Here is a 26,552-nt window from a genome sequence, read left to right on the forward strand (position 1 = left end):
TCTGGCCCCTTATGGAAAAAGTCTGCTAAGCCTTGGCTTAGCACATAGGTGTTTAGTGGATATTTACTGATGAAATTAATTTATCTGTAATCCTACCACCTAAAAATAACCATGATTAACATTTTGGTGTATATTCTTCTATCTCTTCTCTGTGTGTAGGTAGCTATAATTACATTTTAGGAGGACTAAACCCTACATCCTATTTTTGTAACTTACTTTTGTTATTTAACAATATATTATGGGCATTTTCCAAGGCTATTTGTATGCAACATGAATCTTACACCACATAGGAGTTTATTGCGTGGATGTGCCAGAATTATTTAACCAATCCTCTGCTGCTCCATAGTTATGCTGTATCCAAGTTTTCATTTCTATAGACAGTGCTGTGATAAGTCTCCCTGCACATTGTGTGTGTGTGTGTGTGTGTGTGTGTGTGTGTCTATGCCTCTGAGCCTAGAAGGAGAATTATTCCATTTCATACTGCTAATTATTTTTTCACTTAGGTATGCCGTACCATTGCACTACACTGGGATTTCCTTGAGGGCAAGTATGCTGTTGCATATGTATTTCTATCAGCTCCTCCTGCCCTCTAACACAGACATAGTAGGTGATCATTAAATGCTTGGGATGGTGGTGTATGATAGAATGGCCCTCTCCTTCTCTCTGCTGGTCTAGATCATGCAAGTCTTGCTTCATGAGGCCTCAGCTGACTCCTCTACAACACATTGTCCTTCCTTCTTCTGGTCATCTTATATTCAATACCACTCCCCTTTTAGACTATACTGTATATTCTTCAGAGCTCTAGACTGTACTCTGTAATTCTTCGGAGCTTTCAGAGTGGCACAGTGTACATTATATTAGTTTCTAATGGCTGCTGTAGCAAATTGCCACACACTTGCTGACTTAAAACAACACACATTTATTTTCTCACAGTTTGGGAAGTGAGGAGTCTGCAATCAACTTCACCAATCCAAAATCAAGGTGTGGCCAGAGCCACACTCCCTCCAGCAGCTCTAGGGGAGAACCTATCCCTTGTCTCTTCCAGTTTCTGGTGGCTACCAGCATTCCTTGGCTTGTGGTTGCATCACTGCAATCTCTGCCTCCGTGGTCACACTGCTTCCTCCTCTTCTGTGACAAATCTCCTTTTTTTTCCCCTCTCTTTCCTGTAAGGACACTTGTAATTGCATTAGGGTCCACCCAGATGATCCAGGATAATCTCCTCAAGATCCTTAATTTTAATCACATCTGCAACATCCTTTTTTGCCATTGAAGGTAACATTCACAGGTTACAGGGATTAGGAGCTGGATGTCTTTTGGGAGTCATTATTCAGCTTACCACATACATTTCATTTATTCATTTAAAAAGATTTGTGAGGAACCAACTTGGTGGCAGGCACTGATGTTGTGTTAGCTGCCTTTTGTAACAACAGGGCAGAAAGGATTTGCGTATGAAGAACTATGGACAAAAGGGTTGAGCACTGGCCAAGCAGCTGGGAGACACAGGTGCTGGTACAGCTTTGGGGTGTGGCTGTCTGTTCCTCAGTTTCTCCTCTTGTGAATTAAGAGGTTGGGCCAATTACTGTTTCTTGAACTTGAGGCATGAGCACTACTGATGGTAGTGGAATGGTAGGAATACAGGTTGAGTATTCCTTATCTGAAATGCTTGGGACCAGAAGTGTTTCAAATTTTGGAGTTTTTGCATTTTGTAATATTTGCCTATTCATAATAAGACATCTTGGAGATGGGGCCCAAGTCTAAACAGGAAATTCACTTGCTTCATATACACCTTTTACACATAGCCTGAAGGTAATTTCATACAATCTTTTAAATAACCTGTGTGTTGTGTATCTAAGTTTTGACTGTGACCTGTCCTATGAGGTCAAGTGTGGGATTTTCCACTTGTGGCATCATGTGAGTGCTCAAAAAGTTTGGATTTTGGATTTCAGATTTTCAGATCAGGGATGCTCAATCTGTATATATACAGGATGATTTTAGGTGGTCCACAGAGACAGAACTAAATAACATTAACTCACGACAACAGATAGTTCTTTTCTTTTTTTTTTTTTTTTTTGAGACAGAGTCTCGCTCTGTTGCCTAGGCTGGAGTGCATGGCGCATCTCGGCTCACTGCAAGCTCTGCCTCCCGGGTTCATGCCATTCTCCTGCCTCAGCCTCCCATGTAGCTGGGACTACAGGTGCCCGCCACCACGCCTGGCTAATTTTTTGTATTTTTTTAGTAGAGACAGGGTTTCACCGTGTTAGCCAGGATGGTCTCGATCTCCTGGCCTCGTGATCCACCTGCCTCAGCCTCCCAAAGTGCTGGGATTACAGGCGTGAGCCACCGCTCCCAGCCAGATAGTTATTTTCTTTTTAGTCCTCTTTCAACCCTTCCTGCCTTCAACCTTTTTGATGACCTCAATGAGAAGTTGCTCTTAGGTGCTAGCATGTCTTCAACACTTGCTTGAATACTTGCTAAACTCCTTTTATATTAAAAATTCAGGTCTCAGACTGCAGAATCTAAGTAGAATTTAATAACATTATTTTGCATTCATTGTGTTTATTTTTATAGTTATATTCCATTAGTGGCACATTTTTTGGGGGGCAGGGTTCCATTTATGGTGGTACCACAAAGCATCCCAGGTAAAAAGTAAGATGATTTAAAGAAATATATTAGACAAATATACAGCAGGTAGTTTTTAGAAGGGGCACATTGTAAAGATGGCTGTGAGGTTTGGGAAAGATTTAGATGTTTCCAGCAGGCCCCCAGTTCTCTGACTTCTATTTTAGCTGTGGGAGGAAAGTATGATTAAAAACATAAAGAGAAACATCATCAGTCAGAGGACGCAGCTGGAAATTCAGCATTAATGAATTCTGATCTCTTCTCATTTAAATGGATCTGATCCTTCAGGGACCATTGGGCAGCAAAACTGTGAATATTAATCTCGTGTTGAAATTGATCACACCCAGCCAGCTTTAACTCAGAGCCTCTGGTAGGAGGAGGCGTGGCCTCACTCTCGCTGTTCTTTGCATTTCACTGAACATCTGGAAGGTGTGGAGGCAACTTCTGTCTGACTTCTTTACAGGAAGGAATGGCTATTATTTGGACACAGCACAGATGCTATGGGGAAACCCTCTCTCCCTCCCGTTCTGCTTTCTGCTGCCTGCTTCCTATTGAGGGGGACTGGTTTAGCAATCTGGGTAGGGGTGGTCAGGGGTCCGCAGAGCTGGATTTCTGCTTTCAGACCACTGTGGGAAGTGGGACTCCTTTCTTTAATTTCTTCAGCCATGCATGTATATCCAATGCTAATTCTCTAGTGTGCTGGGGACCTCATCATTTCCTCTTACATAGAAGAAAATTTTCCTGGTTGACAGCATCATCATTATTAAATAACTCCTATTTTTTTCAAAATACTAGCCAATATACTGTGCTTCCTTTTTGGAGGAGCTAGTGGTGGTGAGAATCAGTGTGGGAGATGCCAGTCATTTCACCCAGCACTGCCTTCCCAGCATATGTGTTCCCCCATCCCCTAGAAAGCTGCAAGCAGATAGAATTTGCTTCAGGGAAGCCTTTGGAGTTGATATGCTTTGATTCTCTGCACTAAGCCTGGCCTTTACTACCCTGAATAATCGTAAGGTGGCGAAAGCCAGAGCATAAAAACCTGGCTCACTTGGTATAGTACATATGGCAGGCTCTCATCTCTCTGGCAACGTGGTACAAGATTTGGGGCCAAAAGATTTCTTAATATTTACATGAAATTAGGCATGTCGCTTCACCTCTCTGTGGCTCAGTCTCCTCCTCTGCAAAACAGGATAATAGTAGTAACTCCCTCCTAAGGCTGTAGCATAGGTTCAAGGAGACAATTCCGTGAAGCACACAGCTTCAAAATGTCTGCTCTTACTTCCTCCATCCTGCAGATGGGAAAACCAAGGCCCAGAGAGATTAACTGACTTGCTGAAGGTCACACAGCTAGCCAGCGTCAAGGTCAGGCTCTGAACTCAGCCAAGTCTGATCCCAGATCTAGCTCTTGGAACTGCAGCACCCAAAAGGCCTATTGATCAGGGCCAGCCTCCCCAGGAACCGTGGGGATCAGGGATAGACCCAGGAAGCGTCTGGCAGAGTCTCTGGTGGACTCTGGCATCAGACAGGCCCAGGTTCCAATCCTGTGATTCAGGCAGCCCCTTTCCCTTCTTTGGGCCTCAATTTCCTAATCTGTAAAAGGGCGTGACACCCACTGCCTCCTCTAACGTGGTATTATTTAATAATTGAGGATGGCCGCTGACTGGCCTGGCTCAATAAAGGTTAATAAAGGATGGCCTGATGTCACTGCTAGGGGTCGTTGGCCGAACACAGGAAGGGGAGAGGGAGAGAATACAGGGTGCCCGGAGCTTGCTCGCGTCTGTGAAGAGGGAATTCGAAGAGACAACTTAGGAGCCCGCTCTCAGCCACCCCAGCGGCTGCACGTGGCGCGGGACGGGGCGGGGCGCTCGGGGTCCCGGCGACGGTTGCCGCGGCAACGGCTCGCGGCGGCTGACCCCAGCCCTGCATCTGCTGCCCCCAACCCCGGCGCTGGGCGCACGGATCCCGGGGGCCCTCGGGGCCGTCCCGAAAGCCGGCTCTCGGTGTACAGGGGACTAGGAGAAGGGCGGCAATGGGGAGCCCGGGCCCGGGTCGCTCACGAATCCTTTGTGCAGGGCCTAGAGAAGGAGCGAAACGCGGGCCAGGCCTGCGGAGAGGGCGGGCGGGGAAGGGGAACCCGCACAGAGAGGCTGGAAGAAGGTGGCTGGTGACACAGCCCTCCTTGCGGGACTGTGGACGCGGGGCGCGAGATGACGCTTGGGAAACACTTAGCTCGGTGCCCAGCGTGCCTGGTGCTCACGGTCCATGACTACAGCAGCTGTCATGGCTCATTTCTTGCGTCCCTGCGGTGCCCCAGGCACCAAGCGCATACCACCCCTCACCCTTTTAACAACCCCAGAGGGGAAGGTATTATTCCCTATTTTACAGATGAGAAAACAGAGACCGGGCTGAAGCCACTTCCCCAAAGTGGAGAAAACCAGATTTGGAACCTAGGCTGGCTGTCCTCAGAGCTTGTGAGCACATGCCCTTCCGCTGCGCCATGCCACCTATGTATAGATGCTGTTCGCCTAGGGTCCACCAGGTGCCTGGCACATCATGTGCATTATTTCCAGTCTGATCCTGGCAACAACCCTGCAAGATGAGAATAGTTACTTGCCTTTTACAAATCCGAAGACAGCTCAGAGAACATATTGAGTTGACTGCCCGAGGCTTCACAATGTGGATCCGGCAGAGACAATAATCAGCCCTGTGAGAGTGGCTCCAGAGTCCGGGCTCTGCTGGGTCTATCCACTGGGTCACATCATCTCCGCTAGGGCTGGAGTTGGAGGGCAAGGGACCCCACCAGGATGCTGGGTTTTGGGCTGAGAGCAAGGAGAGTGAGTCTCCATCATCATGTTTTCTTGAGGGGAGGGGTTCGAAGACTCCATTACACTGCTCTTGTTGGAGAGGTGGTGCACAGATTGGGAGTAATAAAACGTAGTGCCATCCCTGCCTTTCAGGACCATATTTTCCATTTAAGGAGATGAGAAATGTCCACAGAAATAAGTTATAATACATGGTAATTATAGCTAAACTTTATGAAGCCTCTGATGCATGCTGTCCAATAGAAGTTTCTGCAATGATGGAAATATTCTGCACTGTCCAGGATGGTAGCCACAAGCCACATGTGTCTTTAGCACTTGAAATGTGGCAAGTGCAACAGAGGAATGAGTTTTTTATTTTAATTAAATGCAAATATCCACATGTGGCTAGTGTGTTGGACAATACAGTGCTAATATATGGAAAGCACTATGCCAGGAACTTCCTTTGCATTAACACATATCATTCTCACAACAATATGAGGTAGAGATTATTATCATTCTCATTTGACAGAGGAAACCGAGTCTCAAGTTGCCCACCTGAGCATGTGGCAGGGCCAGGATTTGAACCGGACAGATGAACCCAGAGCCCGCTACATTGTGCTATGAAGCTGAGATTTCTCTCCTCAGAGGAGGGCCTGAGGTCAGGGTCAGGATGTACTGGGATGCATATAATGACAGCCAAGCTGGTGCTCTGTGTGGATGGTACAGAGATGACCATGGCGGGTGGAGACAGGAGGTAGAACAGGACATGATCCTTGAAAGAAGAGGCAACAGGACTGCCAGAGAAAGTACCCTGACCTGGGCATTGGGTGATGTTAGTTCCTGTCTGCCCTTTACTCTCGGTTTCAGCCCTGGCTTTGCCACTTTCTTGGTGGTCCTGGGCAAGTCATTTCTCCTCCCTGAGTCTCAATTGCTTCATCCATAGAATACGAGTGGCAATACTACCAGCCTCATAGGATGTCATGATAATCAGATGTGATTGTGCGTGGATGTGATGAGACATTGTTGGCTGTAACATACCGGGTGGTTCATCTTTATCAGCTCCTAAAAATTTACACTGGGAAGGTACCAGCTGCCCCTGTGGAGCAGAGGGTGCAAGTACTCCCTTGATCTTGGTTTTCAGGATGTATACAGACTGTGAGTGGTGCCTCTCCTTCCCAGGAGGTGCCAGAACAGTTACTGCATTTTCAGGACAGGGTCCAATGATTAGAATTGGGTGGGGTCTGGGAAGCTACGTTTAAAATTGCTCTTTGTGGTCATACTCTGGCCCCTCTTACTAACCCAGGAAAACCATCTGCAGGCAAGGAGCAGAGGCCTCCAAGGGCAAGTTTTGGCATTCCTAACAGGTCAGACCTGTTAACCAGAGCTGCAGGATTTGCATAGGTTTTATCTGCTTTTTCTCCCTTTTTTATGATGAAAAATTTCAAACATTCCAAAAGTAGAGAGAATAGTATAATAAACCCTTCCTGCTATCTAGCACTAAACTAAACTTTAATGATTAACTCAAGGCCAGTCTTATTTTACTTAAAACCCTACCACTCTCCATCTCCAAACCTAAGGCTATTTTGGAGCAAATCCTAGCATGTCTGCTTCTAAATAGTTCCTACTGTGTCCTAAAGTTTTCGTCACAGTATAAACTGGTAAAATTTCAGGGGAGGGCAGTTTAGCAATCTTGATATCTTTATGTGATTTTACTTTAAGAACTTATTATATAGATGATATTCCTGCACATGTGCAGAATGAAGCCTGTGTATGATTATTCATTCCAGCATTGTTGATGATAGTAAAAGATTATAAACAACCTAAATGTTCAGCAAAGGAGACTGGCTAAAAAAAATTTACAGTGGAATTCTAGTGTGCTGTAAAAGGAATGAGGAAGTTCTTTACATAATGATATGTACCGATCTCCATGATGTATTATTATTATTATTATTATTTTAGATAGAGCCTTGCTCTGTTGCCCAGACTGGAGTGCAGTGGCACAATCTCAGCTCACTGCAACTTCCACCTCCCAGATTCAAGTGATTCCCCTGCTTTAGCCTGACAATTAGCTGGGATTACAGGTGTGCGCCATCATGCCCAGATAAGATTTTGTATTTTTAGTAGAGACGGGGTTTCACTATGTTGGCCAGGCTGGTCTCAAACTCCTGACCTCAAGTGATCCGCCTGCTTCGGCCTCTCAAAGTGTTGGGATTACGGGTGTAAGCCACTGCGTCCAGCCTCCAGGATGTATTATTAAGAGAAAAAGATAAGGTACAGAACACTGTGAACGGTATGCTCTAACATGTATAAAAACAGAGGAAAAATATATTTAACATTCTATATATGTAAATTCTATATATATTCTGTCTTATATATAGATATATATCATATAATATAAATAATATATAATGTATATAATATTTTATATATATATGCCATTATTTCTGGAATGATGTACACGATCATGGTAGTTCAGTTGTTTTGTGAGAGGGGAACTAGGTGGCTGATAGACAGAGGTGGGAGTGAAACTTTATATACCCTTTCTACCTTTTCAGTTTTGTACATAATATTAAAAATCCCTATATTTCCTCTTTAAAAATATAATTCCTTTTTTCTGTAAGTCAAAAACTGCTATAAAAATAAAGTCTATTAATTTCAAAAAGGATATTTACCCAAATGAATTGAAAACATGTCCACACAAAAACCTGCATACAGATGTTCATAACAGCTTTATTCATAATTAGCAACCAACATGTCTTTCAATAGGTGAATGAATAAACAATCTGTCAACATTATTCCATAGCGCAGAATATTATTTGGTGATAAAAAGGAGCTACAAAGCCACAAAAAGACACGGAAGAACCCTACATGCATACTGCTAGGTGAAAGAAGTCACTCTAAAAAGTCAGCATACTTTATGATTCCAGCTGTATAACATGCTGGGAAAGGCAAAACTATAGAGACAGTAAAAAGATTAGGGGTTGCCAAGGGTTGGCGTAAGTGAGAAGGGAGGATAAGGGGAGGTGTAGGTGCAGCACGAGGATTTTTAGGGTGGCAAAACTATTCTGTATGATACTGTAATGGTGGACACATGACATTAGACATTTGTCAAAACCCAGAAATGTACAACAGAAACAGTGAGCCATAAGGTAAGTGACAGAATTTGGTGTATCAGTATTGGCTCTTCAATTGTAATAAACGCACTATGGAATGCAAGATGTTAATAATCGGAGAAACTGTGCAGGGGAGAGGGAATATATGGGAACTCTCTGTACTTTCTGGTCAATTTTTTGGTAAACCTAAAATGGCTCTAACAATAGCCTGTGAATTAAAAAAGAAAAAGACTTTGATCTGAAGAATCTCCCTACGATTGCTGGTGAGGTTGTGATTGTGAGGGACAGTGGGGAGTATGAGGAATCTTGCTGTCCATACGGTGGGTCACATGGGCTGTTTGCCATAGGTGGCAGCCTGGGTGCAGGCAAAGTGATCTTTAGTGAGACTGTTGCTTGGAGAGTGAGCAGGAGTGTGATGGGGATGGGTAGGCAGGCTGTGCATTCTTGGCGTTTGAATGTCAGAGGAGTTTGGCTTTGATCCTATAAGCAATGGGGAACCATGGAGAATTTCATCAGGAGGGTGACACAGGGAGACTGGTGCTTTAGGAGACCTGGACTGAAGAATTAATTCTTACCGCCAGGCACAGTGGCTTATGCCTGTAATCTCAGCACTTTGGGAGGCCGAGGTGGGTGGATTACTTGAGGTCGGGAGTTCAAGACCATCCTGGCCAACATGGTGAAACCCTGTTTCTACTAAAAATACAAAAATATTAGCTGGGCATGGTGGTGTGCACCTGTAGTCCCCAGCTACTTGGGAGGCTGAGGTGGGAGGATCACTAGAACTGGGAAGGCAGAGCTTGCAGTGAACTGAGATTGTGCCACTGCACTCCAGCCTGGGTGACAGAGTGAGACTCTGTCTTAAAAAAAAAAAAAAAGAGAAAATGAGATCTTCCCCTTCTCTGGGCCTCATGCCCCTGTCTATAAAACCAGGAGACTACACCGCACAGTGAGGTCATCTTCAGCTTTCAGGTGTTGAGTTCAAAGCCTGTCCCACTTTCCAACCCCTTTCCCTTCCTGCCACATCCCCCTTTTAATTTTTCTGCCACTCAGCACTGTGTTATGGCTGGAACTGTCCCCTGGTGGGGAAACTGCTGCTGAATGAAGTCTGTGCCTTGGGAACAATTCTGTTTTATTTTATTTTATTTTTCTCTCTTTGAAATCTTCAAGGAGAAAATCCAAATCTGTGCCAGCTCGTAGGCTCCTAGCAGCAACTTGGATGGGAATTAGAAAGAACGAGATGGGTAATCAAATGCCCTCAGGGTTCCAGATCAGGGTAGGCTGTGGAGGATGCTCTGCCAGGGCCATTTCCTACTAGAAGGACTTGATTCTGAGCCCTGCAAACTGATGGAGGGTTCCATGCACAGCCCAGCCTGGGAGGCTGCAGCTGGTTGTGTGAACTGGGGGAGGTTGCTCTGCTCTTTCCAAATTGTCCGCTGTCATCACGATGTGATTTATGAGCTTTTCCTCTAAAATATGAGAACGTTGTCTCTTGATAATGCTCTGTAATGAGGAAGGCTGTGGCTGCAGCTTTTCTAATAAATAATATCTCTTTAGATCACCATCTTGTTACAAAAAGAATGCAAGAAGTTGAATACAGAGGGATTAAAAATGTCTTTTGTGTTTGTTTTGTTTTAATATGGAAAACAAAGATAATTCATGAAATGCAGACCAAGAAGTTCCTATAGGGGCCTTGGCCTAGCATCGTGTCAAGGGCATTATGGTAAGCTTCTGAGGGACCTGGGTTTGATTGCTGGCTCTGCTCTGAACCAGCTGTTAGGAGTACAGGCTAGTGACTTCCTGCTGAGCTGCCACTTCCTTGTCTATGGGGAAAAAGTGGGAAAACACTAGTAGCACTCTCTGCATAGTTATATTTTTATGACTATGTGTTGATATGACAAGGCTTGGTTTTGTGGGAGTGACGGCACCTCAGTACAGTTCAGTTCAACAGGTAGACCATCTAAGAGGGGACCTGTGTAGTTTGTTAGAGTTCAGAGAACGACGTGTGACCTTGGATGAGTCCCTGATCTTGGTTTACATAAAGCCTTGGTTTCTTCATTATTATAAATCCATGTTGAATGTATGTATGTGTGGGGGGTGAGTGGTGTTGTGTGTGGTATGTGTTGTGTGTTTTGTATGTATGTGTGGTGTGTGTGTGGCATATGTTTGTGTGTGTGTGTGTGTGTGAGCTGAAGCTTCCATAATCACAACACTTAATGTACTTGGTAAAAAGCACTTGCTAAAGGGAAATAGTAGGCTGGGCGTGGTGGCTCACACTTGTAATCCCAGCACTTTGGGAGGCTGAGGTGGGCAGATCACCTGAGGTTGGGAGTTCGACACCAGCCTGGTCAACATGGTGAAACCCTGTCTCTACTAAAAATACAAACATTAGTCAGATGTGGTGGCAGACACCTGTAATCCCAGCTACTTGGGAGGCTGAGGCAGGAGAATCCCTTGAACCTCGGAGATGGAGGTTGCAGTGAGTCGAGATGGCGCCACCACACTCCAGCCTGGGTGTCAGAGCGAGACTCTGTCTCAAAAAAAAAAAAAAAAAAAAAAAAAAAAGGGAAATAGTAATTTCCTATATAGATATTGATATCCTGATGACTTATTATGTGCTGGGAGAATCTGCCCTCAGGGCTTAAATTTCATATGAGGAGATAAGGCAGAGATGGCATGCATACATGAAAGAGTGAAAACTAACAAACAGGAAAACCCAAACAGAACAGCACTAGGCAATCTGAGATTTACTGTATGTGCCACGGGAGTTCAAAAGAGGGTCACCAGGCTGGCAGCCCAGGCCTTCCTGGGAGGAGCAGTGCTTTATGTGGGCTCTGAAGCAGTGGTTTTCAACTTTTTTTTTTTTTTTTGCTTACCTACCCTCTACGTGAACTTTGGGAAGAAAAATATCTCTTCTGCTTCACACATTTTAAGTTGACATCTAAAATGTCTCATTCTTTAATTTGTGCTAAATAAAATAAAATAAAATATTTTATTCTAAGTTCGATTAGTTACAAAGGATATAATTTTGGCCGTGTTTTAAATATTCACATTTTAGGGTAACATTATACCATACCACTGTCTTAAATCTGTATCAAAATGTTGTGGGGAGGGATGGGCGGGGGGACTTACCTCTTTGGTCCCAGCTATTTAGAAGGCCAAGGCAGGAGGATTGCTTGAGCCCAAGAGTTGAAGACCAGACTGGGTAACATAGAGACCCCGTCTCTACAAAAAAATTTTAAAAATGTATCAAATAGAAACTAACATAGCAATTTTTAATTTTGTCTTTTTATTGAAGCCTCACTTTCATGTAGTAGAATGCACAGATCTTAAGTGAGCAGCTCAATTAATTTTTATCAATGTCCCTACCACCCACACCAAGGTGTAGAACATCTCCAGTATTCAGAAGGCATGCTCATTCCCTCTCTCCGTCAATACCCGTCAAACATGACCACTTCTCTGACCTCTATCACTATAAACTAGTTTTGCACAACCTCATTGGTTCTGGCTTCTTTCAATAAACACAAGGTCTGTGGGTTTCAAACATGTTGCTGTGAGGAGCAGTAGCATTCCTTTTTCATTATTGTATATTATTCCACTCAATGAATAGCTCATATCCAAAAAAATCCATTCTATTCTTACTAGACATTTTGGGTCATTTCTAATATTTGGCTATAAAGATACTCTAAGTATTCTTGTATATATTTTTTGGTGATCATAAGCACTGATTTCTTTCGTGTATGTCTCCATGAGTGAAATTTCCTGGTCATAGGATAAATACCATAATACATTGGTTTCTACAATCATCCATCAAAGTTACCTGAACAAGTCAAATGTTTTACACTGCTCCTTTCTTTACCTTTCTGAACTCCTAATTCCCCTTCACTTGCTTCATAACGTTTAATCTTAACATATTTTATGCTTGAAAGTTTTAAGATTATCATCTTCTTTAAAACTCTACTTATGTAAGCTGAAATGGGCATTTTAAATTTTTTCCTTTGAACTCTAAGATTCTTCCTTTTATAATGATTATGTATCATTATGTATCATTACAGTATCACTGTAATGTAATACACAATTTATCAAAATAACATTTTTATTTTACACATTTGATAAATCATTAAACAAAGCATAACTTTGTATGGGAAATGCTTCTCATAATGAGATGGGCGGGATGGTTGATGGCAGTGCTTATCAAACTTTAAGGTGCACAAGGGCCACCTGGGAGAGCTTGATAAAATGCAGATTTTTTATTTGGATGGTATGGGCTGGGGCCTGAGACTTTATTCCGAAATTTTTTTTTTTTTAGCTTTATTAAGGCATAATTGGAATGCCCCCTAAATGCGCACATTTAATTTATTCATCTTGATGAGTTTGGATGATTCTGTATTTCTTCTCCTTTCCCTTCCCTCCCCTCCCCTCGCCTCCCCTCCCCTCCCCTTCTTTCCCTTCCCCTCTCCTCCTCTGTTCTTTTCTTTTCTTCTCTTTTCTTCTTACAGGAGTTCACTCTAAGCATCGTGGTATGGTCATGGCTCACTGAAGCTTTGAACTCCTGGGCCCAAGCAATCCTCCCACCTTAGCCTCCCAAGTAGCTGTGATTAGAGGCATGTGCTACCATGCCCAGCTAATTTCTTTTTTACATTTTTAGTAGGCTGGGTGCAGTGGCTCACGTCTGTAATCCCAGCACTTTCTGAGGCTGAGGCGGGTGGATCACGAGGTCAAGAGATCAAGACCATCCTGGCCAACATAGTGAAACCTCGTCTCTACTAAAAATACAAAAAATTAGCTGGGCATGGTGGTGTGCACCTGTCATCCCAGCTACTCGAGAGACTGAGGCAGGGGGATCGCTTGAACGCAGGAGGCGGAGATTGCAGTGAGTGGAGATCGGGCCACTGCACTCCAGCCTGGCGACAGAGTGAGACTCCATCTCAAAACACAAAACAAAACAGACAAAAAAAATTTTACTAGGCATGAGGTCTTGTTATATTGCCTAGGCTTCTGTATTTCTAACAAGCCCATTGATGATGCTGATGCTGCTGGTCCATGGATCACATTTTCATTTTTTTGAGACGGGGTCTTGCTTTGTTGTATAGGCTGCAGTGCAGTGGCACAATCATAGTGCACTGCAGCCTGGACCTCCTGGGCTCAGGCAATCCTTCTGCCTCAGCCTCCTGAGTGGCTGGGAACACAAGCCCATGCCACTACACCTGGTTAATTTAAAACAGTTTTTTTTAAAGTTTTTATAGAGACAAGGTCTCCTTCTGTTGCCCAGGCTAGTCTTGAGCTCCTGACCTCAAGTGATTCTACTGCCTCAGCCTCTCAAAGTGCTGTGATTACAGGTGTGAGTCTCATGGACCACACTTTGAGTAGCAAGGGTTTATGATCCCTTGATTAAAGGAAGATTTGCAAATACCAACTTTTAAAAAATACTTTATATTATTTGAAGAGAATATAACTTGGTACATTTATTTATTTATGTATAAATTTATGGAGTACAAGTGTAATTTTGTTACATGCATAGATTGTGTGGTGGTGAAGCCAGGGTTTTTCGGGTACCCATGACACAAATAATGTACGTTGCACCCATTAAGTAATTTCCCATTATCCACCTCCCTCCCACCCCCTCACCCTTCCGAGTCTCTGTTGTCTACCATTCCACACTGTACATCCATGTGCACACATTATTTAGGTCCCGCTTATAACTGAGAACATGTGTAACGTGAACATTTTCTTTTCTTTCTTTCTCTCTCTCTTTCTTTCTTTCTTTCTTTCTTTCTTTCTTTCTTTCTTTCTTTCTTTCTTTCTTTCTTTCTTTCTTTCTTTCTTTCTTTCTTTCTTTCTTTCTTTCTTTCTTTCTTTCTTTCTTTCTTTCTTTCTTTCTTTCTTTCTTTCTTTCTTTTTGAGACAAGGTCTCACTCTGTCACCCAGGCTGGAGTGCAGTGGCACGGTCTCGGCTCACTGCAACCTCCGCCTCCTGGATTCAAGTGATTCTCCTGCCTCAGCCTCCAGAGTAGCTTGGACTATAGGCGCCCGCCACCACGCCCAGCTGATTTTTTGTGTTTTTAGTAGAGATGGGGTTTCACTGTGTTAGCCAGGATGGTCTCGATCTCCTGACCTCGTGATCCACCTGCCTCAGCCTCCCAAAGTGCTGGGATTACAGGCATAAGCCACCACGCCTGGCCAACGTGAATATTTTAAATGGTGTGTTTTTCCTTTTGGCATCCAGATGTCTCGACATTTTGGGACACTGCGTCATAGATTCTGGACGAGTGAGCAGTTGCTCTTTTTCCTGTAAAGAGAGAACAGGACCATTGTGAAGAGGGGAGGTAGGAAAGGAGAGGGGTTGTGCATCTAGACTGAGGCACGTTGTCAGGGTGTGGGAATGGATGTGGAGGATCTCAGGTTGACTCCCTTCTACCTCAGCTTCATACCCTGTGGGGTGTCTTTGTGTACCCCAGAGTAGTTCTGCCCCAGTTTTGAGTCCAGTTCTCTGAAGGATGCTGAAATGACGCTGGCCACCATTTCAGATGGGGCACACATTTAGGCAGGTGAGATCTGATATTCCAAGGAATGGCTTGAATGGTTTGGAGAGTCCACTGGGGTAAAGTCCTGAGAAATGAAATTTGGGACTGCGTGGTGGATGGTCTTGAATTCCATGCTGAGGAGTTGGATTAATACTCCGGCAGAGGGGAGCCGTGGGGTATTTTTGAGCAGGTTGCTGGTATGTGCAGAGTGCTTTGCAGGCTGATGTGTTGAGCAGCCCTTGGAATGGCCTGGAAAGAATCGATGCCTGGGGGCAGTGGCAGTGATAACCCCACAGGCTTGAAGATGAAAATGTCTGTGGTTACTGGCATTCAGCTGTGATTTTTAACTCCAGCTTCCAGCTTTTGAATTGTTGCCCTGGTTGCATAGACCTGGTTTGAGCAATCAGTATTTTCTGAAGTGTGGGATCTGAGAGGTTCATACATGGAATTCAAGGTGATATAAAGCAGGACACAGACATGGCCTTAAATAACACTGAAACCCAAGAGGGAAGAGCATGCCCTTCTCAGCCCTCTCTTAGTCTTGACTACACGTGGAGAAAGTCACACTGCCATTTTCCTTTGGTTGATAAAGAGCCAGCAGCTTAGGCTTAGAGCCTTTGGTAAACAATTGTCTCTAGATATAATTTTACAATATTTTTGTTTTCTTTTTTTTTTTTTTTTTTTTTTTGAGACGGAGTCTCGCTCTGTCGCCCAGGCTAGAGTGCAGTGACCGGATCTCAGCTCACTGCAAGCTCCGCCTCCCGGGTCTACGCCATTCTCCTGCCTCAGCCTCCCGAGTAGCTGGGACTACAGGCGCCCGCCACCTCGCCCGGCTGGTTTTTTTTGTATTTTTTTAGTAGAGATGGGGTTTCACCGTGTTAGCCAGGCTGGTCTCGATCTCCTGACCTCGTGATCCGCCCGTCTCGGCCTCCCAAAGTGCTGGGATTACAGGCCTGAGCCACCGCGCCCGGCCAATATTTTTGTTTTCATTGAATTATTTCCTATGTCCCAGGCTGTAAGGGGTCTGAGTGTTTCACTTTATTTATTTTTATTTATAGTGTTTTATTTATTGTATTGATAGAAACCTTTGCATTTTAAACAAGATCATCTCTGTAGGAAAGTTGAGTCAATTTACTAGATCATGTGGAAGAAATAAGAATGCTTGGGGCATGTGAATATGACAAAAATCATGGTGGTGACATGCAATGATTCAAGTTTTGGAAACATTTGGTTAGACCAATGGCAAAAACGAGCAAGAGTGGAATCTTTGTGCCAATGCTCTGCCAAGCAAAGTCTGGGCTCTGGCTGGGCTCAGAGAGGCTCTGGGTGGTGATAGGAGGGAGTTGCCTGAATTGCAGGGCCCTGGCCAGCAAAAGAGCAGGCCCCAGTGCCCCCGTCCCCACCACCAGTCTCATGCTCCCACCCTTGTGTGCCCGCAGAGATCCGCACGCAACTGGTGGAGCAGTTCAAATGTCTGGAGCAGCAATCAGAGTCGCGACTGCAGCTGCTTCAAGACCTCCAGGAGTTTTTCCGCCGGAAAGCTGAGATTGAGCTCGAGTACTCCCGCAGCCTGGAGAAGCTGGCCGAGCGCTTCTCCTCCAAAATCCGCAGCTCCCGGGAGCACCAGTTCAAGTAAGAAGTTGGGTGTGGGTGCACAGAGATGGGAGGCAGCACTGGAGTGGGTGGACAGTTGGTGGCAAAGCAGAAAGGAGGCTGGCCTCGTTGGAGGCAGAGGGCGTGCCTTCAGGGCCCTGTGTCTGCAGGTTACTTATACCTCTAAGCCTCAGTCTTCCTCATGTGTAAAGGCAAGCTAGAAAGAGTTTCTCTGCAGAAGTTTCCTGAAGGGAATAAACGAGCAACCCAAGAAGAGTGTTTGTCACAGACAATAGGTGCTCGATCAATTGTTGTTGCTGTTATTATTATCCTACCAAGCACCGGCACTGAGCTAGCCTCCATTTGTGCCCTGATGAGACCCCTACCTCCCTTCAGGACATCCTGTCCCTATCCAGTTGTCCTTTATTTGGGTGTCAGCCAGCCTTCGTCTGAATTTCTTTAGCACAGTGCATTTCTTCTCCATGGAACTGATGCTCTAACATTCCTCTTCCTTGCTGCCCTAGAGGACCTCAGTGCCCTGGCTCTTTCCCTGCCTTATTTACTTATTTTCGATGCACAAACTGTCATGTGTCCTGATTTCTCATACCCCAAGCTCTGAGATCATGGAGGCCCCATCTGCTTGGGCACTGACTTGGCAGGCCCTGAATCCTCCAGCTACAAAACCTTCTGTGCTTAGAACTCCCTGGCTTCAGCTCATTAAATACAGGCAGGCAGGAAGCAGCAAGTCTCACTTGGACTGTGTCAACCATGAAGGGCTCCACTCAGCAGGCCCCCCAGCCAGCACTGTCTCTCCTTCAGCCATGCTTCCTGGACTCTCCCTTCTCCTTGGGTCATCTCTCCAGCCAGAGGCCCTCAACACCAGGAGATCAGCGACTTGCTTCATCTCACCTGACCTGATCCTTATCCCCCTTCCCCTGGGTCCTGTCCTGTTTCTCTCTCTCTCTTTCTCTGTGTGTGTGTATGTGTATGTATACACACACATATATATATACACACACACACACACATATATATATTTTATTTGTTTTTTGGAGACAGAGTCTCACTCTGTCACCCAGGTTGGAGTGCAGTGGCATGATCTCAGCTCACTGCAATCTCTACCTCCTGGGTTCAAGAGATTCTCCTGCCTCAGCCTCCTGAGTAGCTGAGATTACACGTGCACCACCAAGCCCAACTAATCTTTGTATTTTTAGTAGAGATGGGGTTTCACCATGTTGGCCAGGCTGGTCTTGAACTCCTGACCTCAAGTGATCCACCTGCTTCAGCCTCCCAGAGTGCTGGGATTACAGACGTGAGCCACCACCCCTGGCCTCTTCATATATATATGTATGTGTGTGTGCGTGTATGTGTGTATATATATGTGTGTGTGTGTATATATATATATAGTGACAAAGCACACATAATATAAAATTTACCATTTTCATCATTTTTAAATGAACAGTTCAGTGGCACTAAGCACATTCACATTGTTGTGCAACCATCACCACCATCCAACTCCAGTGCTTTTTACATCGTCCTCTACTGAAATTCTATCCGCTTTAAACAGTAACTCCCCATTCCCTGCCACGCCTTCCAGCTGCTGGCAACCACCATTCTACTTTGTGTCTTTGTGAATTCGACTGCTGTAGGTATCTCATATTAGTGCAATTATACAATATTTGTCTCTTTGTGACTGGCTAATTTCACTTAGCATAATGTCTTCAAGGTTCATCCCTGCGGTAGCATGGGTCAGAATGTTCTTCCTTTTTAAGGCTGAGTAATATGGTGCAGATAGACCACATTTGTTTGTCCAGTCATCTGTTGGTGGACACTTGGGTTGCGTCCACCTTCCTGTCCACATGTTTTGCATTCCACGCTGGCCAGGGAGCTCTCTTCCTTTAAACTCCCCTAAACACCTCCTTGAGTCCGTGCCACAGTATTTGAACACTCACTTATGTGCCTTCTTTTGGCATTTGGGGATAAGAAATTGGTGTATGATACATTTGCAAATACCGTGCTTCTTTTTCTACCTGATCTTCTCTTTTTGTTTGTTTTTTTTGAGATGGAGTCTCGCTCTGCCGCCCAGGCTGGAGTGCAGTGGTATGATCTCGGCTCACTGCGAGCTCCGCCTCCCGGGTTCAAGCGATTCTTCTGCCTCAGCTGGGACTACAGGTGCCTGTCACCACACCGAGCTAATTTTTTGTATTTTTAGCAGAGACAAGGTGTCACCGTGTTAGCCAGGATGGTCTCCATCTCTTGACCTCGTCATCCGCCCACCTTGGCCTCCCAAAGTGCTGGGGTTAAAGGCGTGAGCCATCATGCTCGGCCACCCAATCTCTTCTATTCAAACTTTTGCTGCAGGAGGAAGCCTCTATTAATAACATTTACCCAGGCACAGTCTAGACCCTTTCATACACATAATCTCATTTTTTAAAATATATTTTTTGGAGAAAATTTGTGTTTTTTCAAACAACAAAGGTAAAATGCTTATTGTATACAATTTAGAAAGTACAGAAAAGAGAAAAATATCATTCATAGTCCCACTGCTCACAACCACTGCTCACATTTTGGAATCATTTCTCCCTTGTCTTTTAAGAATAAAACAAAGGTAATGTATTGAACTGAGCACTTACTTTGGTGCCAGGTGGGTATTACTGCCCCATCGTAAAGATGAGGATGGTGAAGTTCTGAGAAAGCAGCTTGTCCAAACATGTCTATGAACCCACAATTGGAAAGAGACAGAATTGAACCTTCAACTCTTATTCTGCCTCCTTGGCCTGCGATAAGAAAGGGCCTAGGTGTAGTTTGAGAGTAGCCATGACATCTGGATCCTCCCTGGAACCACAGGCACAGCAGGCACAGGCTCATAAACCCACAACTCTGGCTGAACGGCCACTGGAGCCACCGTATCTTGGGCTTTCCCCAGCTGCAGACAGGGCTGTGTGGTAGGGCTGGAGTGTCTCTCCTGTCTGCTCCTTCCCCTTGATTAGGAGTCAGCTCTCTTCCCATTCTCAGTGTGCACATGGGAAGAGGAGAAAGGCAGGGATTGCGGATATGTGGGGGGGCACCCTATTCCCTTGTATCACCTATAATGAGCTCGGCCAGCCCCTCATGGGTTCATTAACTGAGGCCACCAGACGGAACGGGAGCCCCAGCTGGCAGCCGGGCCATGCAGGCTGCCTGACACACTATGAAAGTCTAATTAGGGTGCCGGCCCAGGCCAGTGCAGCTGGAGGGGGCCCTCTGCACGATGCTAATGTGATGGCAGAGCCATCTTCGCTTCTGGAAGTGGAGAGTCTCTAGGGGCAGGCTGGACTCAACCTTTGACCTCAGGGCACTGACTGGCCTCAGGCTGCCTATTCCTTGGAGCCCAGCACACAGGGCCTGTGCTGCTCTCTGTTCCCTTCATCTGGGCTGTTCCGAGAAGTCTTGTCTCGCCATGGTAAAGATTCTTGGTTTAATAATGTCCGTCTACCTGCCAAGTAGCCCCTCAGTGCTTTGAGTGCAGAGCCCAGGACTTGTCATTTTATTCCCACTGCAGTGGGTCTGGTGCTTGGCAGAGCTAGGGGGTGTGTGCATGGGTGGCAGGGAGGAAGGTGGGAAGAAGACAGAAAGGAAGGAAGGGAGAGGATTGGTCTGGTCTATCCAGTCCACTTTGGCTGAGAGATTTGCCTCAGAGATGGAACTGATTTGCCCAAGATTTTATAGCAAATTAGGAACAGAACTGGGATAGGAACTCAGGTCCTTTGGCTCCGAGTCTGTTGCTCCTCCTTGTGCTCCATGGGCCGTGTCTCCCTAAGGCCCCAGCCATTCCCTCCCTACCTGGGCAGTTGAAGAATGTGCTGCTGCCCAGGAACACGCACTGTGCTGTGTTCAGGGCTAGATTCACCTGGGCTGAGTTCCATGTGGCACGTGATCCAAAGAAAGGCCCACATGATGGCTCTGAAGGTTTCCCTGGGACAGGTTAACATTTAGAGAAAAATATCATCATATTTCTTTTCTACAACACATATTCCAATTCTAACAAACCTCTTTCAAAGCACTCTGACATCCTTGCTCTCTTAAAAACCTGATAACAACCCAGGGAAGTAGAGAGGGAATCAATGGTTTTATGTCAAGCAAACTGAGCAACAGAAAAGCTGAGCCGCTTATTTTAACAAGGACGCTGAGCTGTCGAGCATGAAAACCCAGTGTTCTTGACTCCCAACTCAGGCTTCTCTCTCCAAGAAGCCATGTGGGACTTCATTTGTTTGAAATGTGTGCATTGAGGACCTCATATTTTCCTGGACTGTGCTCAGTGCTGAAGACGCAAAGATAAATGAGGTGTTATTTCTGCTGCCAGATACTGAGAGACAGGAACACGGCTTGGGGAGGCCTGGTAGTTGGTATGGCTGGGGAGGCCCCAATCCCATGACTGTGCCCTTTGAGCCCTGCACCTGCGTGCCATCAGCCCGCAGCACTGAGATGTCACTTCTGCTGAAAAGCTTCCTTGATTCCCACCTGGTGCCTCCCTCTGTGTGCCCATCGTACTCTGATGTACTTATTTGCTTATTCCACCAATATTTATTGAGCACCCACCATGTGCCACACCCTGGGTTTACCGTGGTGAACAAGATAGACTTGGTTCCTGCTGTGGTGAAATTTACCATGAAGAATAAAACATTAAAAAACAGCTAAAAGAAAGACCAGCTATAATCCAATGATTGCTATGATGGAAATAAATACACTATGGAGTATTCTGGTTCTCTCTCTTGTATAACTGCAATGCCCCCCAAATTAGTGTACCTTGTGATTTAATGGATCAAAGATTTGGACAGGGCTCAGCTGGGTGATTTTTCTGTTGTATGTGGCATTGATGGCTCAGTGATATTCAGCTAGCAGAGGACCTGGTCTGGATGGTCCCAGAGAGCTTTACTTGCATGCCTGGTTCCTCCATGGGGACGGCTAGTAGGCGTGGCCCTGCTGGGCTGCCTCCCTTTCCATGTAGTGTCAGGGCCTCCTGCTTCAGCCAGGCATCAGACTTCTGACATAGTAGCTTGGGGCTTCCAGAGAGCAGGACGGCAGCTGCAGTCCTCTTAACCGCTAGGCCTGGAGCTGGCATAGCGTCACCCCCCACCCAGATGCTATTTGCCAAAGCTGTCTCAGCCCTAGCTCAGCTTCAGGAAAGGGGAAATAAAGCCCTCCTCTCATTAGAGGAGTGTCAAAGGGTTGGCAGCCCACACCAAGCTAGGATGATGATCAGGAAGGCATCTGGAGGAAGTGTGGTTTAAGCTGAGGCCTGAGAGATGAGAAGGAGCAGCGTGGGGCAGTGGAGGAGGACAGAGGCCAAGTGGCTGGAACTGGTGAGTGTGGGAGTGGGAAGAAGGGAATTGCATGATGTGATTTATATGTTTAAAAGACCACCAGGGTTGGAGGGTGGAGCCGAGGAGCCCATTCATGGGCGTGTGGGTGTAGCTCTCCAGGCAGGGGCAGTGATGGCCTGGGTGGGAACAGAGCAGATGATAGAAGTCAACAGATGCCAGAAAACCTCTCAGAGAGGAATGGAGGAAAAGAGAGGAAACAAGGATGTCTCCTGTTTCTGCCTTGAGATGGGAAGGACTTGGGGAGGAGGGTGAGGCAAGAGCTACAGCCCTGTATTGTCATCGTCTGTTTACTTGTCTGTCCTCCTTTGGACAACCACTGAGCTGCAAGCTCCAAGATGGCAGAGAGGGTGACTCTTGACCCGAGGTCCCTAGCACCTCTCACAGGTCTGGCACCTGGTTGTTACTGAATGTCATTGACTAATGAACTAATGAATGAAAGTCAAGTGGTAATTAGATTTGTGTAGGGAGGACAGGGAAAGGGGGCATGTTTGTCTTCTGGCTGCCTTAGGAGCTCAGTGAGGCCATCTGGGTGAAGTGTCACTCACTCATGTGCCTGGCATGGGTCCTATATTGCTGAACGGAGAGTGTGGACTGTGCCATGGTCTCCCTGTTTGGGGAATGGGACCAGCAGCATTGGCATCTTGGCATCACATGGAGACCTGCTAGAAATGCAAGAACTGGGGTCTTTCCCGAGACCTGCTGGATCAGAACTTCTGGGGGTGGGGCCTGGCAATCTGCATTTAACAGGCTCACCCCCCCGCTCCCCCACCAGGGAGTCTGATGGCAATTCACTTTGAAGAGGCAGTCTGATGCTTTTCTGGGTAATAAATGGTTTTCAACTCACTTTCGGGCTGTGCTGGCCTTCCCTCCTCTTCACTAGCATCAAATTCATAATCCACTGCCCTTTCCAAGCTAGGCCTAACCTGAGCTTGGCTTTTCCTTCTGAAGGCCTGGAACTGAGCCCTTCCTGAGTGGGACTGTGGTGTAGCGGGCAGCACATATGGGGTCCCCAAACCCGCCTCTCAGGGTAGGTGGATGGTCTTGTCCAAATGAATTTGGTGGCTCCATGAACACAGATGTTTCCTGGGAATGAGACTTTTTCTTCATCCAGGAAAATGTTCTCTAAAACACCAATACTTTGAGATGTTTGAATGGGAGAGAGAGAAAGAGAGAGAGAGGAAGAGGAGGAAGAGAAGGAGGATAAGAAAGACTGACTTTTGTAATAATTAAGCCTGTTGACTTCTTTCTGAAAGCTGTTTGACCACAGAATTCCCTCCCCCTATTTATTTATTTATTTATTTATTTATTTATTTATTTACATATTTACTTATTTTTGAGACAGAGTCTCGCCATGTCGCCCAAGCTGGAATGTAGTGGCGTGATCACAGCTCACTGCAGCCTCAAACTTGTGTGCTCAAGTGATCCTCCTGCCTCAGCCTCCCAAGTAACTGGGACTGCAGGTGCATGCCACCACATCTGAAATTTGAAAAAAAAAAAAATTAATTTTTTTTTGTAGAGGCAGGGGTCTTGCTATGTTGTCCAGGCTGGACTTAAACTTCTGGACTCAAGCAATCCTCTTGCCTTAGCTGCCCAAAACACTGCGATTATAGGCAGAACCACCCACCGCACCTGTCTCTCCCCATAATATTTATCAATATTTCACAAATTAGCACTTCTTGAGACCTAATTTGAAAATCTCTGTTCTAGACAAACGCTGGGGTTACCCTCTGTAGTAGCGACACTCCATGCAAGTAATGCTTTGTATTTGGGATGACAGAGTCCCCTTGTATTCTAGCTTTCTCAGCTTTTGATACCCCTCACCTTCCAGGGGCTGTACCTGATGAAAATGCTCCATGCAGAGGGTTAAGTGCTGGTTGCTGCTAGTTTAACTGCTGTGAAAAAAAAGCAGCAGGGAGTTCTATTTAAATATGATTTAAACATTTGGGAAAAGCTAGAATTTGGGAAGTGCTGGGTGGCACTTGGCTAGTTAGGGAATAATATTCTATGCAGATATCCTGTGCAAAGGAGGTTTGGAACATCTTTCAGCTTCACAGAGCAGTTGGGAGAGAGGATTCCTGTGAACAACTAACTTCATTTCCAAGAAAACACTTCTTAGTGGGGATAAAGCATCACAGGATTTTTTTCACAGATGTAGCATTTCTCTAAAGAGATGCTGTAATTTAGACTTAGCCTTCCAGGCTATTCCTAAACAGAGAATCACTTTTGTTGCATATAGATTGAGCATATGAATGTGAAAAGGATTCAGAATTAAAATATTTGCTTAGAATGAGGTGGAGATGGAGAAAGCCCTCCAGTAGCGCTGGTGTCTCCATTCACAGCTATTACTATTAATGCAACTGGTATCAAGCTAGTAATGGCTTTCCAGGGTCATACTTTCCAGACCTGCTGTTCTCTCAGCACCGTCTTTCCTGATTGTTTGGTGCCTGTGCTGTGCAGGTCGTTTAATCTTCCAAGCACCCCACACATCCACATCACTATGGACCAAGTGCTGTACTGGATGTCTGATAGGCATCATCTCATTGCACCTTCATGGGAAATGTGGTCTGCGAGGAAGGGGCTATCTTTATCTTTCCAGGTGAAGATGCTGAGTTTTCCAGAAATTAAGTAATTTGCCTAGAGGGACATAGCTAGCACAGGTAAGTGGCAGAGCTAGGATTCCAATCTTTGTTTACCTGACTCCAAAATGCAAAACTGCATTTAGCTGCTGACTTTGTTCCTTCACCTTTCTGGGCTGGCTTTGAGCTTCCTGAGAATCACCCATCCATGTTGATCACATCCTCCTTGGATGAGCATCAGGGGTTTGCTATTATCCTGCTGGTCAACTCCTACACAGAGGCCAGCTCAGGGCTTGCCTCCTTGGTGAAGCCCTTGCTGTTGGTTGATCCCAAGTCTACAATCAGCTGCTCCTCTCACCTCCCATGTGTGTTGTGTGGGGCTTGCATCAGATTATCAAGGAGTGATCCAGTTCCTATATCTGGTTCTCTCACTTCAGTCTGCCAGCTGCCTGAAGGCAAGGGACCATTTCTAGCCTCCCTCTCTCTGATATATAATTGATGCTTTATCAAAGTTTTTTCAATGAATGGCCAAATTAACCAAGACACTACCAAATGCTTTCTTTAAATATATTTAACAAATAGACTTATTTTGTGTGGCTGCAGAAGGAGAGAAGTGATGTCCAAGGATAGCATTTTCAGAGAAGCAAACTTCAACTCAACATTAAGGACGTTCCAGTAGCCACAGCCGTCCACCAGTGAAAGGGCTGCCTGGGGAGGTAGTGAGTTCCCAGTGCACAGAGGTATACACACAAAGGCCGGGTATTTTAAGGGCATCATTTCTGTAATATGGATGATCAAAATGAAAGGGGATTCTTGATAACACAGGAACCATAAATATTGAACTATCTTTTCAATTCTCTTTCAAGGTTTCTGGTAGCCTGGAGGAGAAAGACTCAGTTTGGTACTAGTGTGTTATTAATGCCCCCCAATCTCCTTTTTAACAAATAGAGAACAGACCTCAAGATTGAATATACTGTTTGGTTTTCATTGAATTTACTTTTTTGGTTACCTTTTATTTATAACAAATGATCCTTTTTTTTAAAAGCTGAAACTAGGGAAGTTCTTTGTAAATAAATTTAAGTTAGAAAAAAGACATCAACAGGGAGATATTAAGTGTGGTGGTATGCAGGAATGGCAAAAATCCTGAAGCCAGCATCAAACCACTCTAAGTTCCATTCCAGTTCCTCCTGCGAAGTGAGCATCTTTCATCTTTACCTTCTTTATCCTCCATCATCTTTTTTTTTTTCAACCAGGGGAAGGGATTTTAAGATAGGAGGCTCAGCCTGAAGAGTGGATTTTGCAATGGCTGAAGCTCCTTTATCTCCTTGCAATTTTTCCATCTGGCTCTTTCCCAGGTCCCACACCAAATTGGCTCTTTCCCAGGTCCCACACCAAATTCCCTGGAATCCTCAGAGACTCTGATCAGCAACTACCAAAGAATTAACTAGGATGTGATTTCTTTATGCATGCATATGCTTTGATATATATATATACATTTCTATCTGTAGATAGAATTTACATATATAAATTTCTATATACATTTAATTTTTATACTAAAAATGAAAAATAGATATATAAAATTATATATCTTTATATATTTCACTTTAGCAAAAATTAGATTTTCACTAAAAGTAATATGTACGGGTTTAGTTTTGACGCTATTCTCTTAGGCAAATAGGATAATAATAACCTTCGAAGATTATATAGGACCTTACACTTTGCAAATTCCTTACCCAGCCCTTAGCTGCTTAAATCCTCCCAAGAACCCTGGTGAGAGTTGAAGGAGTCAAGGAAGGTGTTGTCGTCCCCAACTGATAGGCAAGGGACCCGAAGGCAAGGCAGGGTGATCCCTAACTTCAGACCCACAGCTGATGGGTGAAAGAACTGACCAGGTTTTGCATTTTGGAGTCAGGTAAACCCAGATTGGAATGCTAGCTCTGCCACTTACCTGTGCTAGCCCTGTCCT

At 45.1% G+C, this 26,552-nt stretch overlaps 1 protein-coding gene across 3 annotated transcripts in view; it reads left to right on the plus strand.

Moving 5' to 3' along the window:
- SRGAP3 (SLIT-ROBO Rho GTPase activating protein 3) overlaps positions 1–26,552 on the plus strand; it is a 266,974-nt gene that overhangs the window by 109,823 nt on the left and 130,599 nt on the right. For all 3 annotated transcript variants that reach the window (XM_007985125.3, XM_007985127.3, XM_073009901.1), the window contains exon 2: positions 16,494–16,686. In XM_007985125.3, coding sequence (XP_007983316.1) covers positions 16,494–16,686 — 193 coding nt within the window. The remainder of the gene's footprint in view (positions 1–16,493; positions 16,687–26,552) is intronic.

Source organism: Chlorocebus sabaeus, chromosome 22, assembly GCF_047675955.1.
Source record: "Chlorocebus sabaeus isolate Y175 chromosome 22, mChlSab1.0.hap1, whole genome shotgun sequence".
In the NCBI taxonomy this organism is placed as follows: Eukaryota; Metazoa; Chordata; class Mammalia; order Primates; family Cercopithecidae; genus Chlorocebus; species Chlorocebus sabaeus.